At 40.3% G+C, this 15,738-nt stretch overlaps 1 protein-coding gene across 1 annotated transcript in view; it reads right to left on the bottom strand.

Moving 5' to 3' along the window:
• The window catches only part of RNF145 (ring finger protein 145), a 40,092-nt gene that overhangs the window by 12,543 nt on the left and 11,811 nt on the right, over nucleotides 1-15,738 (bottom strand). Inside the window, exons 3-5 of the mRNA XM_088522601.1 lie at nucleotides 10,562-10,670; nucleotides 5,966-6,057; nucleotides 520-755 (exon numbers count right to left, since the gene is read on the bottom strand). Coding sequence (XP_088378727.1) covers nucleotides 520-755; nucleotides 5,966-6,057; nucleotides 10,562-10,670 — 437 coding nt within the window. The remainder of the gene's footprint in view (nucleotides 1-519; nucleotides 756-5,965; nucleotides 6,058-10,561; nucleotides 10,671-15,738) is intronic.

Genomic DNA, 15,738 nt, shown 5'->3' with positions numbered 1-15,738 from the left:
GAAGAAAATACTACAGTTACAGCTGCTGTTCAGCTGTGGTGTTGTTGCCAGCTTAAGACCATTATATTTACAAATGCTTGTCATATGGAAGGCTTAAAAAAAGACCCCCCCCCCAAAAAAACCCCAAAATACAAACAAAAAAAGCAGCTACTGCAATTACTGCATGGGGACTACCTTGATTATTTAACAGGGCTTAAATATAAAACTTCTTTTGGACACAGTCCTGTCTTAGTTTGTGTTTGGAAAGACTAAGTGGGCTTGCTTAGCCAACCAAGAGTAACTCAGGCTTATATTGTAATTGCTCACTTGCACAAATAGCAAGTTTCAATAATTAAAGAAGATAATTCCTGTGGACAGGAACACATACTTCATTGGGGGGGGGGGGGAGAAGAAAAAAGCCCGAGTTAAGGCACAGAAGGATGCACAGAAGACAAAAAAAAAAAAAAAATACTTTGTTGTTTCATTCCCACACAGAAGTTCAGGCCAAAGCTAATAAAACTCTGGTGTTCTCTGTCTTACCTGGACAAGTTCTCTGTATGCAGATTTTGCCAAATTATAGGGCACCAGAAGATTAGATGCCAGAAAGTAGAGAACTTCCAAACCAGTGAAAATCATGGCAAATTTGTTGATGATGACAATAGTTTCCAAAGGGACGAGGCAGAGGCGTGCCAGGAGAGGGAGCATGTGAGCAGAGAAAAGCCAGATCTGTTTTGTTTTCATGACGCAGGAGCAGAGTGTACACACCACCAGCTGACCTGGAAATGCAACACAGTATTTGATATCAAGCTGATTATCCCTTCAAGAAAAACATATTTCAATACATTATCTTTCCATAACACAGTTATCATCCAGCATATTATGACAGCCCTAACTAGGACGTGTTACGAATCCGGCTCCTCTATATCTTTTGTCAGGTCACAGAAGTTAACATTTTCAAAATATGCAAAGGATATGCTTTCACTTGATAGATTAGTGAGATTTTGGTCCAAAACATATGCAGAATCATATTCAGACTAATACAGAGTCCCAGAGACAAATCATGCAGAGGATGACTAACCAAGTCATGCCTCTGTCTCTGTCCTTAATATGCCCAGCTCAGTAGAAACCCCACGAGTATCTGTACACGGAACAACAGCTTCTCCAAAGCCCAGCTATGCAAATATTTTATCATGCCTGATCTAGGAAAAAATGTAATCAGAGGTCCCGAATGGCTTTTAGACCAACAATATTTATACTGTCAAGAGGAATTACCGGCCAAGAACAGGAGAGCAGCCAGGTCAGCAGTTGAGACTCAGTGATTTCGCAATGCCCTTGGGTGGCTGCTCACAATTATGCTCTGAAGTTTGTGAGGGAGGGACAGACAGCGACCACCTACACTCACTTTAACCCCTGGCAGGGGCACATGCATGAGCACCTCTCCCCACGCGCACACGGAGTTGGGGGGCCGTATTTATAGACCACACTGCCCATATTATGAGCAGTGCTTCTATTAGAAGCACGGAAAGTTGTTGCTTTTATCTCAGGAGAAGCAGAATGTGGCCAAATGCATATTGCTTGAATAAGAGTAATTCTCATCCATAATTTTACAGTAAAGAGAAAACTTATTACATATTCCTTTAAGAGATACAGTTGCTCAGGAAGGCACAATACACAGTACCAATTTTGTACATGCTCTTTTGCAGCTATCTCCACTAATCTCTGAATTTCACAGCTTTTCTTGCAATGAGGAGTTAGCCCCAGCAAAGCAGAGCCTAATAACACCAGGGCAATATAATGCCTCTAGGCCATGCATTCACATCAATGAGCCCTCCTGGAATTAAATGGATTATGAAGGGAAGGTGGAAGAGTAGAAATGATAATATATTAGGATTTGTCTTTCATCCTACCTAGGCTTCTTACCTGGAAAAGGCACTGCTTTCATCTCAGTTTCAGTTATTCTGAAAACTGAAGCCTCTAAACACTCCTCCTTAAACAGCACAGTTCTTCCCCCTTTATGCTGGCCCCTCTCAAGCTGCATATTAGGACCTGCTCTCAATCTGCTAGTTGTATTTTCAAAACACCAGATGCATTTGCAGCGAGACACTTTATCACTTTGACTGGGTCTCGTAAGCCTTATCACCGAGAAGGCTACTCTGTTTATCATTTTTACAAGTACAACAGACTCCAGCCCTGAAGCCTCCTTTCTCTGCTATTTTGTTCTCTGCCCAAACACACACTTAAGACCCCCCTCCAAACAAAAATACGCTGCTACAGTCGCAGTTAAGGCAGCAGCAGCACCCGGCACAGGCAGCTCGCTGCGATTTCTGTGACTCATGGTAACTAAGGCAACCCAGCTCCACATACAAAGGGACACCAGCATCCAATATGCGCCTGGGGTTTAATAAGAATGTCATAATCTGAAATAAAATACAGCCACGATACCAAGTTCAAACACTCCGGGCAGGGAGGGGGTTTACTTTGGGGCTCTCTGACCATGAAATAGGACCTCAGATAGGACCTCTCATAGCATTAAACTGCAGTGACCACTTTCCTCTAAGAAGTGATGCACTCATCTTTGCTAAACTCTCTCCCTCTCACCTTTGCAGCCTAAACCCTTGTGGAAAGTTACTTCCATGGGAAGGAGGGCTGGACACGTCAACTGATATAAATGGAGAACGTCCCCTTGAAGCTCTGATTTCCTTCCTGAAGTCTGCGTCTTGTCACTTCTTGATCCCTTCAGGAAGGGCATAAAAAGATGCTTCTACACAGGAACTTCTAGCGACTGGCACTTTCAATTTTACATTAGCAGAACTTTACATCAGGATTAAAAAAAAAAAATCTTTCTGCCATAAATCATAGTTTATCTCCATACAGGGTTATATACTGTGAGACATCACAAGTGAGATAGTAGTTATCAGTCCAAAAGAAATGAGTGTATGCTTAATATCAACACATACAGCAAATTTTGCACTCTAACGCTCAAAATCAGCAAATCTAGTTGACAATTTGTGCTCTATAAACTTAAATGCCATGGACTGAAAAGTGCCAGACACAGTTAATGAATCCTACAGCTGGAAATCTCCTGCCGAACACAAGGGCTGTCTACTAGGGAATGAGGGAATAAGGAAGAAATCTGTGTTGCCTGAAGTTTCTGACATTCTTTCCCTTCCCAAAACCTCCACAAATACATTAAACATTGCTGACAGGCAGCCAAAGCCTCCCAGCCAGTAAAGCTAATGGAAAATGTGCGACAGGGAAGCCGAAGTGGTAAAACCTCTGTTCAAACCACTCTTAGTACGGAGCCGTCTTTGCTTCATTCCCACTTTTAAAAAGCTGATGTTAACAAATTTTCTGGCTACCACATTAACTGCTATGTGAAAAATGGGATGGTTTAGAAGTTAACATACAAACCCATTATGAACCACTAAGCAAAAAGCAAGTTTTCAAGATAGTATAGCTTCCAAAACCATGTAGCTTTGGAATTTTTACAGTTTTACAGCTCACAAAGTGGCATGTTTATCCAAAAGGCAGGCCTCAAAGACACGTATTTATTCCTCCTAGGGCACTCAGGAGCATGTTAGTTACCCCTTTCCGCACTCATCAGACTGAATTAGATCCAGAGGAAGGAATGAGGCTGTTTACAAGAGCACTAATAAATAAAAGCATTAACAATGACAGATTAAATTTAGGAACAGACTGGGGTACTGCACAGCTTCCTCTTTACCACGAAAAACAGCTCTATCAGTAGCACGATTACTCCTTCACATACCTGCCTTAGTGCACTTAGCAAGAGTGCTACAACACAAGACTTTACAAAATACTTAAGGAGAAGGTGGAGCAAAACATTGGCATGTTTGTTTTGCTGTGAAAATGCCACAGTTTGGTGCAGTACACTCCAGAAACCTGGCAGATACCATGGCAAGCAACACCTTTGCAGAAGTGTTTTAAACAGGACCCTGACAAGCCACAAAGCCCACTTGGACAGGATTTTCCCAAACTTTTTAGAAGAGGCGCAATTAATAATAAGGATATTAAATATGTTAGTGCATGCCAGGTTCTAGCACAGTCAAACATCTACTTGCTTAATTTTGAAAAACAATTACTGTAAATGATCACAATGACAAGCCTGCTTCACCCTGCACTGCAGGTCCCTGTGAGGCACCTAGGAGAGAGACACAGTGTGAATTGCAGGCATTTTCTCACTGAAACGCACAAAAGGCTTTGGCTGTACTTTGGTGTCACTTGACAATAAATGTTCATGATAGACACAGAGGTCCTTTTATCAGGAAGAAATAAAACTATGCAATGCAAGTTTGTCACTGGCTCACCAAAAAGGAGCTCTGCCAGATACAAACCTTCAGCAATGCTAACACTATGGAGTAGGACAAATGAGAGCAAAATTTAATATATCTAGAGGCTCAGAAGAGGGAAAGTGATCGCTAAAGATTTCCTTTCCTCGGGAAACACCAACATTACTTCCATAAGAAACCATTAAAAGCAAAGGAAAATCCCACATTTGCAAGTTAAAAAACAGATACACAGGAGAAGTATATATTCTGGTGGACCTAACATACTATAAAGCAGTAAATCCATTTAAATCTCCCAGCAGCTTCTCAAGCTCTTAGCAGCTGCAAGCAAACAGCAAGAAGCTGAGTTTTGCCAAGAGCATATAACTGACTACATCTGTCAATGGTCTGATGAAACCCATACCTCTAAGTGAAAGGAATTAAGGAAGATGTTTCTTCCGAGTTTATTTCAATATACACATGGTGCATATATTCCAACAGCCTCCCAATGGAACATAGGGCTCAACTTAGCAACCTCAATGCTGAATTTATTCTCTTCTGGTTAAAGCTCATCTGGGAAGGGAGCTTAAGAGTGTAGAAAATGGAGTTTTTCGGGATTTCTATGGGATGTTTATGTAGAGAAGTCACCTCTGCCATTAACCACACACTTGGCTTTAAACAGTAATGGAGTAACAAGTCAAACCTACTTTTAATTAGAACTATTCCTGGCGCCCATTAAAAGAGAAGCCTGCACACCCATGTACACACCCACGCATCTGGGATAAAAGACACCACTCAAGCCAAGCTTCCTTCCACCAGCTCTTTGTAAGGGGACGATAATGTTCGTCTATATAGACAAAGAAAAATGCTTTACACATCACTTTCCTAGACAAGGGCATTGTCAACACCCCATCCTGCTGGAATCTCTACAGGACTTTCTACCTAAGTAATATTCTAGATGTTCCAGTCATTCTCAAGCCTGAGCGTGCAAGAACACCATGGAAGCAAAGCACTATATTTAGGAAGCACAGTTTTGGAAAAGTTAAGTGTAGAAGAATTAAACAATGGTAAGACCTTTTTGAAAGAAATACCAAAGAGATACCACAGACAAAACAAGAAAGCTCTCCTTGGAAAAAAAAAAAAAATCTGTTCTGTCATTAACTGAAGTAAAATAGCGTCTAAAAGTTGATAAATGGTTTGCGTTTTTTTCACCTCAACTCCTGAATATGAATTTAAAGTGCTTCTGTAAGCTCATGCACGCCATTCACTTTTGATAGTCTGCTAGTTTACAATACCTACTTAATTTCAGACACATGTGAGAATTTCATGTGACAATTAGGAAGGTCACAGCAAAGATGAACAGAATTGCAAGAAAATGCATCTTCTTAACAAGGTAATAGATTGATTAAAAAAATTAGATGAACCCAGAAAACATTTAAATTCAACACTAAATTAGAAACAAAACAAAGCCCCCCAAACAGACCTTGACAATACTTCAAATCTGTAAGCAAGGGAGTATTGGTAAATCTGTGGCATAGAAAGAGCCAGGCAGCACACAGGTGGCCTCCCACACCTCTTGCATAAGAAGATCACAACTACCAAAGTGAAGAGAAATTTGAAACCACGAAGGTAAAAGGTGTGTAATATTCAAGAGAGATAACGAGGCAGAGCTCTCCCCTGTATTACAAATGTTCACTTACCTACTAAAGCGGTCATGAAACGATTCATAGAGAGAGGCTCCAAATACATTGGCCCTTCATATCCAGATTCCAATTCGCTCCTAACATAATCCCTAGAAAATAAAATCAAGAAGTATTACGATGCTTATGGTCAGAAAAAAATGTGTTCATGCATTCCTTATATATGAAACTTCAGTATACGTTACAGTCAATTAACTAAATTACAAAAAGCAACATCAAGACTACTGTTATGACAACCTCGGTGGTAAAAGGAACTAAGTGAGGCATGACTCCAGTGAGAAAGGCATTGGCTGTTATTAGACTGGCATAGCTGTAAAAATCCTTTGGGGCACTCAAGCTGTCCTTCAGAGCATGGCCTGAAACTACTTATTGGCAAAAATCCCTTAAGCACCCTTTCCTTTCTAAGTTTCCCTTTTAAGTATTCTTCCTTCTCATCATAATTTCTTTTCTCAACAATTCTATGTCCAATAAATAAATAGATAAATAAAGTGAAGATACTGGGGGCAAGGCTTTCCATTTCAACAGCTATCATATTTTGTACTGAAAAATTCTGATTTGCTTTGTGGTGAATTAAAAATAGGTATGGAAGAAAAGTGGCAGCCATGGAGTGGAGTCAAGGATAAGAACTCCTTCATAATCCTTTTATTCAACATGATTTTAAAAGTTCATCTCTATCCTGGGGAACTTGGGGGACCAGCTGCTGTGAATACCCTCAGACTGACTGACTGCTGTTGACAGATACAGCAAGTTGGTCTGAAAATCTGAAAGGACATTCGTGATTTCTCTCAGAAAAGGATGCCAAGGAGGATGACTCAGGCAACTAGAGAAAGAGAAAAGAACCCAGGGCAACTGGGCATTTTCCTGCTGTTAGTGGTCATCCATGAGCTCTGCCTCCAAGCAAATTAATACATGTAACCGCAATGCAACTCCAATATAAAATTCACATCAACAGCAAATATTTTGCACTGCTGGAAAAAGGTCCTTGAACAGCACAGCAGTCATTCTGTGGTGACTCCATCTCCTTCCACAAGATAGCAGACAAAACTCATGACCCTTGGGATCCAGTCTTTCTGCTTTGCCTTTGGGACCTCCCTGCACCGCTCCTAGGACGTGTCCCAGGACTCGCGTTGCTCCATCCTCATTAGAGGACGACCCACTCTGCCCCTGGCAGCATGACCAGGTCTGTGCTATTATCTGGCTCATATCGTCCAGTCATTCCTGTCTAGCTGCATCATGTCCCTGGAATGCCAGGCAGACACATTTGATCCGACCCTGCATGGAACCAGTAAAGTCCATTTGCTGGAGGGGGACAGCACTTCATTTGCTACATATTTATTTATACCGGTGAGGCAAGCCAAACTCGCTGGGAGGAGATGCTGTCAAAGCAAGCAAGCAATACTGGAAACACAACTAAAGCAAGAATTGCTCTTATTTCAGTACAGATAAAATACAAAATTCGGTGCAAGCAGAGTGTTCACTTCTCCCGAGAAACATGGAAAAATTTTCTTGTTCTAGTATTAACTCACTATCCCAAGATAAGGTAATCACATTTTCATTTGCCAGAAAAAATCTCTGGAATTCAAGACATAAATCTTCAAGTACTAAAACAAACACTTCAAAGCCTGTTCTTTATAGCTGACAGCCCTGCCTACTCACTGCAGCTTTTCAAGTGTCAGAGCACATGAGCAGTATGTTGAAATGGGCTCTTTAGACTGTAACCTGCAATTAAAAACACATGAGGATGGAAAAAGGCACCTAAAATGACTGAATAGATGGAACATTTTTCCCTTGTTATCAAGATACAGCTAAACACAAGTTATTTTCCCCCCCACTTTTCAACATCCACATGCCATTTGGGGGACAGTGTTACGTATTTTACTTTTTATTCTATGCAAACTTGCAGAAAGCATTAGCAGCATAAATAGGATAATGCATTAGAGTTTAAAGGAATAAAAAATGAACACCATGGATTTTGCTTGTCTGAATTTGTTTTGACTTCTTTTTTTTTTTAAATCAGACTCAGACTGATAGTGAAAACACCACCTATTTCTAAATTGCTAGAAGGAAAGCAGTAAAAACATCACGTTTCTTTTACATCTGTTAGGAAACAAGTTACAAAATCATCCAGAAAACAAACTGTAGCAAGACGACCTTACACAACTTTGCTGAGACACACCAGCAAAGCTGCACGTAAAGTTGTTTCTTGAGCACGGGGAACGTGCCTGGAGATGACCCAGATCCCCTCAGGCTACATTTCTTACCCTTGTCTGGTTCAGTCATCTGCAGAGCTCTACACTGGGATTCATTCTTTAAGCAACCTCCTTTAATTAATAATTTTAGGATTACCAGCTCAGAGAAGCAATGTTTTAAAATCTCCTTAATTTTTTAAACAGGAAAAGTCAAAGCAATGATTCTCCTATTACATTACCAGTGCAAACACAAGGATCTTTTGGCACGGCACCAATCAGAGGACGCCTTGAACAGCTGCAGTGCCAAACAAGATGCTGAGAAAAGCAAGTGTCTGAACTCAATTTTGATCAATTAAAGCTGTATTAAGCTGTAGCTTTTACATTTCGGAATGGCTCATTTTAGTGCAGCAATGCAAGGAAAACAAGAAAACTCAAAAATAATGGTTTTAGCAAACGGAATGACTGAAATTATATTACTACAAAAAAAATCAGGACATAAGAATAAAACTTGGATCCAATAACTTCCTGTTGACTCTGGAGATGCATTTCCAGCCTCATTTAATCAAAAAGCTGGATTGTCAATATAAGATCAAAGACTGCCTTAACTAACATTGCTCTAAAAAGTAAAAAAAAAAAAAAATGACCATTTTCGTTCCAAAAATACTAAAAGGTCTTGTGTTATTAAAATATGCTTTGTAATTGATTGACATAAGGCACAGTAGTTATCTGACCTAATTGAGTCAGATTGCTGACATTTACTTTGGCTGATTAATCTCTGCAGTCAACATCAAAGACACACTCTCCAACCCTTCTGAAACGCAGTCTTAGGCTTTAAATGTCTACAGGCATCTTTAAAATGTTATTTTAAGATTATCCTTAACAGCAGCTCTGTCTCTCACTTCCTTCCCAACACCACTGGCATATTCCCATTCGGAGTCTGCTAGGCCTGACACCTGGAACACAATCATAATAAAACAGCAATGCAAAAAATAAGATAACTAGCCTCAATATGAGACCTCTCTATGTGCCAAACAACATCCCAGCTAGTGCTGTATGCAAGCAGTTACCTAAAAATTTTCAGCTCTAAGCAGAATTATTATTAAAAAATTCAGGAATGGTTTGTGTATGGGACTACTACATGTCTTATTCTGATCAGTCTGCTAAATATAAACCTCAGTTGGATTGTGTGGTTTTGTCAATAAAACGAGCGACTTTGGTACACAGTATATTTACGTGTTAGTTGCACTTTAATGCTTAGTATTTTTAATGCTTAGAACCATAAATACATTAATTTTATTCAAGAATTCTTTTGAAAAGATAATACAGCTGTAACTCCATGCATTACACAAAGGCAGCTGCTGAGAAATTCCTTTACCAATCAAGAACATTGCTTCCTTCCAAATCAGATCACTTCTACACCTAGGGAATAGGTAAGCTCACTCAAAAACATTAGGAACTGTATCTGATTTGCAAAGTAGCTAGAGAATACTCCTATTTGAATCCAAGACATCTTTTAATTAAAAATATTTTTTATATCAGTTGATGCAAGATTTGATTAAAGTTTCTAAATCACCCAAGAAGCACCAAATATAGAAAGCTTTGTATCAAGATGCTAAGCAATTTAAACAATACAATAGTGAAGATGTTTCATGTTGGTCTCAAACTTCACACAGCAATACCAGTTTTACAGTCACGCTAAGGAAGACACAAAAAACCCCACATTCCTACCATCTCACTTAAGTAGAGAAATAAATAAAAATCCAGAATAAAGAACTCCAGCTCCAAATGTTCTGGGCTAAAGCCCTGCATTGGATGGATATGTTACTACCCTTAATTTCAACAAAAGTTCTAAAAACATCTACTACATCTTTAGCTCCAGGGGGAACATTTCTAAAGTGTATCTATAAACACTCTGGACTCTCCCAAAACTGACAAAAGCCTCTTTCCTTCCTACCCTGGAAGCAGAAGGTCATAATCCCTCTCTTGTCTCCACATCCATTCAGGAAATCATTATCACAACATTAACACATCGGGTCACCACAAAACCTCCATTAATACCCTGTGTACTCAGGAATAGGTATTCCAGCAAATGCTTTTGTAATAACAATCTTGATGTGGAAATAACAAATCTATTACTTGACTGAAATCAAAGGCACATTTTAAAATGTTATCCATCATTTGGAACCCAAATAAATCGGGCTTCCAGTTGATATTTCAAAATCTTCCTCTCCCCCCTCCACCCCCGCCCCCCCCCAAAAAAACTTAAAAACACTCTACGAAGTCAGACTTGTCTTAATTTTATAAGATATTGAAGGTATTGTCAAAATTCAAAATCCTGGTTATATTTCTAATTACCAATCCTAGCTAGCAAAAATAAATAAATAAATAAATAATCATTTTTTCTTACCTGGAAATTTGGTGACCAGCATACAGCAGCAGTGCAGTCAAAAAGTACAGGTAAAGCCGAACCAGGTGCTGTCTTGGTAAAGTTAGAAGCACAACACTTAAGATGTAACCTGTAACAAAATGCAGAGGTTAACATTTCAAAGAATGCTATCTAATTCCAAATTTCTTAAAATCTGAATAAAAGCTGACGTTACTCAGATCTCTTCAACCACCTGTAATAACACACCACAGTTGGGAAACAAATACCTCTACTGGTTTCAGTAAAAATACATATAAGGGATGGACTTTTCCAGGGTATTTTCTTTTTTAAAAAGACTTTCATATTACCAACCATGAAGTTGGTTTCTCCAAGTGAAAGCAAGTTCCAGCATAAAGGGGCGGGGGGGGGGGGGAACCTATTCAGCCCTCAAACACAGTCAAGCAATACAAAAAAACACAAAACAAAAACAAACAAAAAAGCCCACACTTTTCTTTAAACAAAGGGCACAAGGAACTTCTTCCTATGCTGATTAATATTACAGGTTTTTAATTCTTCCACTGTATTTTTACGGTTTAAAGATACTTTGCATGCCATCATTTGAGGTGGACAGACACAGGCCCTTCTCCATACTAGTAGTATTACAGTAATATTCAAGTCAACAGTGCCATGTAAATCAAGTGAAACACTTAACACAGTCTATGGTTTGGGGACACTTGCAGCAGCAATTCCTTCACTGCCTGTTAGCATTTAGTGAAAAAGACACAGTGCAGATAGGGCTTTATTCTTCAAAAAAAACACAGCCTGGCTACTCAGTAGCTGTTTAAACCACAAGCAGAACGCTTTCCTTTGGAGCTGTTTCTATTAGGGCACTTAAATCAAGCAGTAATTTGAACTGCACTTCAGAACCAGGGGCTCTGCGCTCACGCTCCTCCTCTTTGCTCCCAGACAGACTCTGCAGGTTAAAGACCCAGTGCACAGTGCCCTTACTAATCTTTATTCCTGAGATCTTCCCCACAACCCAGGGCACTTGTACCTCTTTATGAAGGTCACCTTAAATGCCCTGTCCTGAAATCCATTCAAGGGAAAGAAAAAAAAAAAAACAGCTAGCAGCTAAGAACAAAATATTACAAAGGAGCTTATTTTGCCACTTACAGCTATATATTAATGTTACATTTAAGCCATCATCATCCATCTGTTCAGCAACACTAGCAACACTTTTTCTAAGGAGTTAATTTACACTTGGAGCTTTTTTAAAAATACTTAAGCAAGAAAACAATAATGTAATTCTAGATTAAGCACTCACCAGAACTTGAATAGTTAGCTCTGTTGAATGAAACAGCCTAGAAACACAGTACATCCCCTTATTTGACAAGAACTCCTAGCAAACAAACCGCTGCGCCCCATGGAATTCAGCTTCTTGTTCACCACCCTCCTCTCCAGCAAACACACAAACAGCAGCAGCAGCAAATGCTCGGCAGAATCTGAAAGACGTTTAACCACTTGCACCACAGCCCCCTGAACGATCCCATCGTTTGGTATATATGACTTAAAACCTTCCAGTCTCTGTCTTTGGAAAGACAAAGCCAAAGAGAATGAGCTCTTCAGTTACCAGCTTTCAAGTCAAGGAGAGTAAAACTGGTTACAAAAAACATTAGTGAGTGAGCAAGATGGGAAAAGAAGAGCACAGTGGTGATGCTGAATACTAAGTGACAGTGGACATGCTTAAGTATGGTTTAAATCTTCCATTTTGATTATATTAAACATGCTGTGGGCTTTCGTATTAGCGAAGAAACCCACAATCCCATGGCATGATGAACCATAATCCTGTAACAAGGATTAACACCCACTCACTGCCACACTCGCCACCTCCCCGTGATTACTTTGTTAGGGACAGTTCTCCCGGTGGAACAAACCAACTCGCACAACCCAATATCACACCAGGACTCAAGCCAAACCTCTAAACCCTCTTTCTCACTGCAGCCCATGACTCATCTTCAGGTGAAGGAGGAGTAAATGAGTGTTCTTATTTTTTATATCTATACAATTTACATATTACATCTAATACTATAAAACATATATTATTGGTATATTACTTGCATTGTTTTATTGCTCTGTTTCTCTATAAATAGTCCAGAAATACAATACTTGCATTTAAGCTCTAATATCTCCTTTACATTTTGTTTCATACTCTTAGGCCACACAATGAGCCCTAGCACACTTGAGCTATGCTAGGATAGTTTCTGTAAACAGAAGGCATTTTGAGAGACAGTCATCGTACTTCAACACAGTCATGTTACCCAGAAATATTTTAGAAGAGCTTGAGGCTCATTCTCCAGTACATGACCACAGCTTCAAATAAAGAACCAGAGGAGAGACTGAAGGACTGAAAATAAACATCTAAATACAAACCAAAAAGAGAGATTACTGTCACATCTGTGGCTTTTAAACAGAGGGCCTCCAAACAGCACAGATGCCTGCAATCCTGCACTGAGAAGTAACACAAGAGAGTCAAGGTCACTGCAGTACCTTGAATGATGAACGCCACTGCTCATGAGTTTGGGCCAGAATTTAAATGTTTACTCTGAAACAGGTTTTGTTTGCTCTAATTCTTAGATTTTAGAGAGAGGGTTGAGTGAGAGACATGGAAAGTAGTTCCTTTTCACTCTTAAAATTCCTGCTTGTGACTTTATGAGAGAGAGATTTTAACATACTTCATGCTGCAATATTTGCATTTTTGCTGCAGAGGCCCTATTCCCATGGTGGTACCAATCTTACTTTTATCTACGCCTCTGCCAAAAAAGCAAGCAATTCATTACCGAATTGGCTCATTGCAAAAGAAAAGGAAGGCGAGTACAAATTCAGACATACTAGAAGTGATCTTCTATTCCCTTTTCTTCCCTTTTTCTTCAGCACAAATGACATAATTAGTGTATGGCATAAAAGAGATTTGACTTCAAAAACAAAGGACTGGGAAATTAAATGTCTCGCAGCAGATTTCTCATCTAGGTCGCTACATTCTGTTTTCATTTGCGCCTCCTCCAACAAAAGAAAACCTGATGCTGACGACATATATCTCTTTGGAGAATTCCCCATGTACAAGGCTTTACAGTTTGCAAAACAACCATCTTGGGGGGGCAACCTTCACATACTGGTTATCACTAACTGTGCTCACTTTCACTCACAGCTTTCTGAGCTCTAGGCCCACTCCTCTCCCTTGGTGTGGGCCATGCGTGCTATTTTTTCCACTCTCATAATTTGCTTTATTGTCCTTTTTAATTCGCTATGTGCATTTCTGCTGGAGTTCAAGCAGCAGGCTCAATGGAGACCAGTTTGTGCCCTGGAAAATAACTGTCCTAATGGATGGGAAAAAAAAGATAAAAGCGGAAGAGAATAAATTCTTTGCTGAACACTCTGGTAGGGTCCTGGCACTATGCCACCAAGGAACAGCACTGCCATTTGCACCCTTAGACTACCAGCTATAGAGAGTGCTATAGAAAACCAAACCAGTCAACCTCTCAAACGCCCAGAGCCATCCAGTACCTAATGCAGGAGCACAAGAAAGCAGAGTTTCTATCGTCTGCTCTGTACAATGGGCCAGATTTGGGCTCTGCTATAGAAAATAAACTGTGAAAACAGTAAGAATAAGCAAAAAAGCGAAGTTAAACACTGCTAGACAAAACCACACAGATTGGCTAGCTCATGACTTCATTTACGACTTGTTGATTCAGCTAGATGAAAGCCTCTCGCTCGCGCAGCGCTCGCTGCAGCGGCAGCTCCCGGGCTCTTTGTGCAGCTCCAAGGTGTTTCTCAGGTTCACTCACCCCACATTACCTCCCAGCAGACCTGGGCGGAGGAGTTTTACCAACACGCTGCACACGATGGCATCTTTTGGAGCACGATCAAAGGCACCTTTTTAGCGCTCATTTTCATGATTACAGATCTCTTGTGTCCATTTCACCTTATTACTCAAAGTTTCCTTCAGCTTTAGACTAAAAATGAGAACTCTGAACATGTAAGCCAATTCGAGAGTCCACAGCATTTCTTAGTAAAACCGCATCATCACTTGGACACTGCTTCTGCAGAGGTTTGCCAAACAAATGCTGTCCCTTGAAAAAGCCACTGCTTGTGATGGATAACTACAAAGTGAGGCACTTGAAAGTAATGGCACACTTGCTTGGTTCACGAAGAAATTAATTTAGGGGAGCTGTACCTCTCTCAGCCATGTCCTTGGAGGGTATATGCCTTGCAAAGCAGCTTGTGAAGCAACAGGTTATGATATATACAATACCACCCAAATCCTTGTCTCTCATGACACGGCACAGGATCAGTGAAATACTAAGTTAGCCCTTCCAGTTGGGCCTAACCCTTAATGTCTTCATTTCAGTTCATTCAGAAGAGGATCTGATCACAATATACAAGTACCAGTAACACAGAACAGCCTTCTCAAAGAACGTCTTTGGTACAGCAGAAGTAGCACAACAACAAGATCGCACTATTTTTAGTGTCTAATTCTCACGAAAATCAACCACTGGAACAATTTACATAGAGGACTTGTGAAATTCTTTATGTCCAAAGCATCTACCTCCGAAGTGGATGGTTTTCGAAAGATTTGCTTTATCTTACAGTAGTTAAAGGCATGGCACAGAAATTCCCAGGCAACATTCGGTGGTCTCTTCAATGGAGGCTAGTTTAAGTTCAGAAGAAACCTCAACAACCACTTAAATTTTCAGTCACACAAAACAAGAGAGGTAAAAGTTCTTGTATGTCTGCAGTTAATATTAAGTTTCATTGAAGAACTGCCAAACTGGTTCTCCTGCATTGACTGGGACGACTATGTCGTCCTTCTGTGAGGAGGACTAGCCCTTTGGCTGCTCTGTTACAAAGCAGGGCGCCGGAGAACCTCCACCACCGCGAAACGCTCTCTGCTGCAGCTACGGTGGCTCCATGACACAGCTCATGCAAAATTCAGTAAGCTGAAACTAACCCAGGAGCCAAGCCGCTCAGACAGCGCTCGCTGCCAAAATCCCTATCAGTCTCAAGCAGCCACTGGGGCATCAGAACTAGCGCCTCAAGAAGATGCTTTTATGTAGCCTGTCTCAGCCGTGCCAGCAAAATAGCTCTTCAAAAAGTCTAAGCATGGGGGGCTTTAAGGTCTGTTGGGTTTTGGGGGAGTGATGCTTTTGCAAGACAATGTCAAT

This window comes from Tinamus guttatus, unplaced genomic scaffold (genome assembly GCF_059628265.1).
Source record: "Tinamus guttatus ecotype Peru unplaced genomic scaffold, ASM5962826v1 Tinamus_guttatus_pri_ptg000155l, whole genome shotgun sequence".
Lineage (NCBI taxonomy): Eukaryota > Metazoa > Chordata > Aves > Tinamiformes > Tinamidae > Tinamus > Tinamus guttatus.
The sequence above is the reverse complement of the archived record's forward strand: the minus strand, read 5'-3'. Positions and strand labels throughout refer to the sequence as shown.